The following is a 5,015-nucleotide window of genomic DNA, read 5'->3' as shown; positions in this document are numbered from 1 at the left end:
CTAGCGTATTACTGCTGAGTTTTTATTAAAGTAACATGCACAATAATTATATAAAACCTTGTTTGCTTAACTTATTATTAATAAGTAACTAGTGTAGTAAAAATATACTTTCACAAAGTTTTTCAAAACTGGTAAGAGCTTTTGTATTATTACGTCACATAAAATCTTACCAAGGTGAAAATAAATTTTCTCACATATGATTTAGTTTCAAAAATTTCCTAGAGAAATTGACTGGTTCAGAATTTATTTCAATTTTCAAACAATAAAACTTATGTTATTATTATGTCGCCTAAGGAAAATATTTTTGCAGAGAGTATGTCGTCAGGGATCTAGTTGTTTTTAATTTTGCCGTATTAACTAATCAGTTCTACATTAAGTCCTTATTTTTTATCTGCTTTTTATTTTAAAGTATTTTCAAGTGGTTAGTTAGAATCAGAGGTACTTATTTAATGCAAACTGCTAATCGGTGTTCGATGTTAATTTTTACAAATAAAGATTATCTTTATAATTATAAATTTAATATTTTTACTCAAATTTTTGTAATTACTTTAAGCAAATTAAAATGTTATAGTTTTATAAAATAAGCTAGTACAATATACACAAGAATGTTCACAGTAGTATAGTAATGAATAACTGTGACAAACCCATGTATAAATTTTTTCATTTTCTTGTTGTCAATTAAAAGGCGCATTCTTAACGGCAGAAAGCGACAACTTGAGCGATATTCTCGACAAGGAAGACGACGAAGTAGACGATGAGGTAGACGAAGAATGGCTGCAGAACGAGATGATGGAAGCGCAGTCCAACGACTCGACAGATTCCGACTCTGACGATTACGATCCCGACAAGGAGGAACTCCCGGTCCTTCAAAATCTCGAAAAGACCCCGATCCAGGAAGATCTTCCCAACATCGAAATACCCTTTCCCCAGGAAAATCTAGCTGAAATGGAAGAAATTGCGCGAGGAGTCCTTCAAGATCTGGAAAAGTCCCCAAACCGAGAGGAAAGCCACGAAGATCGTTACGAGGGACACCAGCAAGCGTCAGACGGCTCGTTCTACTCGGCCGAGTCGCAAATAATGCCGGATAAAAAACTAAAAGAGAAACCAGAAGGACATCAGCTGAGCACCCGCCCAACGGAGAGCCCCACGGGGATCAGGTACCATGACGACAAGATCACGTTGCCGGGCAAGTATTACGTCACAACGAAGAACGGAAGCGTGCTGCCGTGCGAGGTGTTCGCCGCTCGCCAGAACCCCTACGACAGGTGGACATTAAAAATATTTTCAAACTTTTTTTTGTAAGGTATAAAGTTAATTAAATCATAAAAAAAAAATACAACAAAAGCATTTATTTTTATCGTAAAATTTTGTATAACAATTCAACCAATATAGGTCGGTAACGCAGTTCTACGTGCACTGCATCGGCCTGGACAGGAGGATGGACCAGTGGGTGGACGGGGACAAGGTGGACAGCAGCCGGCAGGTGAGCTCGCACGACATCATGCGGTTGAAGGAGGAGAACCAGAAGGCGGAGGAGAGGATGACGCGACACAGGAAGATCAGGACCATGTCGGTGACCGAGTTCGAGGAAATGGACGAAGCCACCAGGTTTTTAATTGGTTGAAAAAGTTGATTTTGGGTTTTCTCGTTTTTTCAAAGTTATCTTTTATAAGGTTGTACAAGGTTTTTATAAAAGTTTATTGGTACAGTAGTCTTATTGTAAATGTATAATCATGTCGGTTGTAAAAAAATGTTGTGAGCACTACTGTTATATTCACAACCTAAAAAACTTGTTGTGGAATGTTTTAACGTTCATGTAATTTTTGTTAGCTAATGAAAAAATATTTTATTCTATTATCTGTAGTGGTACTCTTTAAAAAATTTAAATTTAATAATTTTGTGTACAGTCTTTCAAATTTCGGACCACCTACTTGTACAATAAAAACAAATCACAAAAAAAAAAACGATTGTTTTATAATTCAATCAAGCAAAACTTCCAACCTGTTAAATCCGATTAATTTCACAAACAGGAAAGCGGAGGTGGAGCACGAGAAACGGACGCAGATCAAGTACGTGAACCAGGTAGTGATAGGCAGGCACACCATAGACACGTGGTACTACTCCCCCTACCCCGGCTTCTACGGCACCCGCGAACGTTTGTTCATATGCGAGTACTGCCTCGTCTACTTCTCCCGACCCGACGCATTGTTACGTCACGATTGCGGGAGGAGGCAGCCGGAGGGGAGGGAAATCTACCGGAGGGGAAACATCTCCATATACGAGCTGGACGGGCTCTTTCACAAGTTTGTTGTTGAATTATAAGTTGTTTTTACTTTACTATGTCTGTTAAAACAAGGATTTGAATGTGATTATATTTAGTAAAGTATATGCAATTTATATAAGTTTAATGGTTTTTGTTTACTATAAATTGAGGAAATTATATAATAAGAATTACCAAAAAAACAATGTTAAAAATAAATACATATCTTTCTATGAAATTATTTCAAAAAAGTAATTAACATCTAGTTTCTTAAACCAAAATAATAATTTTCAAAATAATTATCATCGCCTAACTCTACAGAGTCTACTGCACGAACCTGACGCTTCTGGGCAAGTTCTTCATCGACCACAAGACGGCCATCTACGACATCGGAAACTTCCAGTTCTACGTGCTGACCGTGGTCGATCGGCAAGGCGCCCACATAGCAGGCTTCTTCAGCAAGGAGAAGTTTTCCAAGAACAACCTGGCCTGCATCTGCGTTCTGCCCAATTACCTGTTCAAAGGCTACGGCAGGTTCCTCATATCCTTCAGCTACGAGTTCGCAAAGGTTGGTTGGCTTTTTATATGGTCTATCAATTACGCAAATAGTAATGATTAGTTTTCCCTATTTCAAAGTAAAAAAAGTTAAAAACGTAGTGTACTTACTTGTAAAATAACTGTATATTTTGTTAGTAAAATATTCTAAAGAATTTAAATAAATAAGTTAAAGGAGAAGTTTTTAATTTTTTATGCAAAACAATTATCAATAAAGCTGTTTATCAGTCATAAATGTATATATCTTCCTTTGAGTGCATTTCAGTAAAAACTTTCAAAAAACAGTAGTGTTTTCTGTCCACTATAGTATTTACTTAACTAATCGTTTCAACGAAACTGACAGATAAGAGGCCAGATAGGATCCCCCGAAACTCCGCTTTCGGACCTGGGCAAGGCAGCTTACGTGAAGTATTGGAAGAACACCCTGCTCAAGTGCCTCAACGAGAACCCTGACGCGACCATCGAGGAGTTGAGCAAAGAGACTTGCATGACTCAGGTAACTGACTTATTAATACCCGAATCAACTTAGCTTCAATAAAAAAAATGCTGGATTTTAGTTAGAGTTGTGTTAAAGATAGCTAAGTTTTACCATTTAACATATTACTTTACATTTGTAAAGACTTGCATAATGAAGGTATTTGTCTATTTTTGACTGTTTTGATTGGTATGCGTTAGTAAAAATTTAATTTATGAAAAAATAGTTTGTTGAATGGATAAAGATGAAAGTTATTAGTTACAAATTTTTAACTGTGCTAGTCAATCTCATTTTTTAACCATACTGCCTGTATTCCGTACTTTTATTTAAAAATTAATAGAAGAGTTGTCAAAAAAGTGCATTTTTAACTTTTTTGAAGTTAATCCATACGACTTAATAAGTATCTACTCAAAACTGTAGTACTGAGGGTAAAAGCAGTTTAGACTAAAATATTAATTTGAAATAATTATTTATATATTTAATCCTAATATTCTGAAAATAAAGTTATTTGCGACGAAAAATATAATTTCAAAAATATTTAAAAGTAACAAGTCAAATAAAAGCATTATTTCAAGGTGAACGTGGATGCAAACATACATCAAGTTAAAAAAATTTAACCTAAGTTTAATATACAGAAAATTTTTTTTATAATATGTTAATCTCAGACTTTAACGTTCAAACTTTGTGATATTTTTTACAATCAGGAAGACATAGTGTACACGTTGCGCATCTTCAACATGATCAAGTGGACGAGAGGAGAAAACACAATTTCGTTCACGCCCAAGACGCTAGAGGACGCCAACGCGCAGCACCCCATCCCCCACCACCCCAAGATCCCGTGCGACATCGAGTGTCTGAAGTGGAAGCCGTACCCGGTGCGGGTGGCGCCCGCCGTCACCGCCTACAAGAGGGCCATGGACCGGAAGAGGTCGGAAGGGGAAATTTGAAGGGGATTTTTTGGGGGAAGTGAAAAACTTTGTTTGACTTTTCTTGGTACGATAAATTTTAAAGTGGTTAAATACAAAGTTTGTAGGGTTTAAGTTTTGAAGGGGAGTTTTTGTGTAAAGGACTTTGTTTAAATTTTTTTTGTATAATGTATATGAGGATCATAAATGTTGATTTAAAGTGATTAAATATAATGTTTATAGTTTGTAGAGTTTAAGCAAAATAGAGTTTACTGAACGGTGTTTTGTTTTTAGAGTTTAAGAATAAAATTAATGTTGTAATTTCTATTGTTTTTGGTTAAATAATTATAAGTTTTATTTAAAACCAAAGCTTGTATTTGTTTGAAGCATTAAACATATTTTCAATTTGTGTCGATACTCATTTATTCAGGCCTAAACAACTTGTTAATTTTTTTAGATAATATTTTGTGTTTGTTTATTGTTATATTCTGGTTTTGCTGTTTTTTATTTTTCTATAAAAGCTGTTTTCTTTTAGAAAACTTAAATTTTGTATACAAACTCACTATTTGATTTAGGAATAAATTTAAACACCATTATCAGTGAGACAAGAACGAATAATTGATATATTTTACTTAATGTTAAAGTAATTTTGAATATAATGTGTTTTTTGTATAAAACAATCATAGTTGAGTTTTCGCACAGTTAAAAATAATAGTGCCTTAATGAACATTTAGTTTGTAAACTTGAATAAATTGCTGACCAAAGTATGATGCGTTATATTTTAAAGTTGTCAATGCTTTATAATTGCAGTAATCTGCCA

General features: G+C 34.7%; 1 protein-coding gene across 1 annotated transcript; it reads left to right on the top strand.

Moving 5' to 3' along the window:
• The first annotated feature begins 282 nt into the window (after positions 1-282).
• LOC145846273 (histone acetyltransferase KAT8-like) lies at positions 283-4,272 on the top strand. The gene is made up of 7 exons (XM_082953151.1): positions 283-313; positions 704-1,265; positions 1,393-1,608; positions 2,031-2,303; positions 2,582-2,828; positions 3,159-3,311; positions 3,995-4,272. Exons 1-7 carry the CDS (start codon positions 283-285, stop codon positions 4,235-4,237), a joined length of 1,725 nt encoding a protein of 574 aa, XP_082809277.1. The 3' UTR covers positions 4,238-4,272.
• Positions 4,273-5,015: the final 743 nt, after the last annotated feature.

This window comes from Thalia democratica, unplaced genomic scaffold (assembly GCF_965202585.1).
Source record: "Thalia democratica unplaced genomic scaffold, ktThaDemo2.hap1.1 HAP1_SCAFFOLD_379, whole genome shotgun sequence".
Taxonomy (NCBI): Eukaryota; Metazoa; Chordata; class Thaliacea; order Salpida; family Salpidae; genus Thalia; species Thalia democratica.
This window is presented reverse-complemented; position numbering and strand designations above follow the sequence as displayed.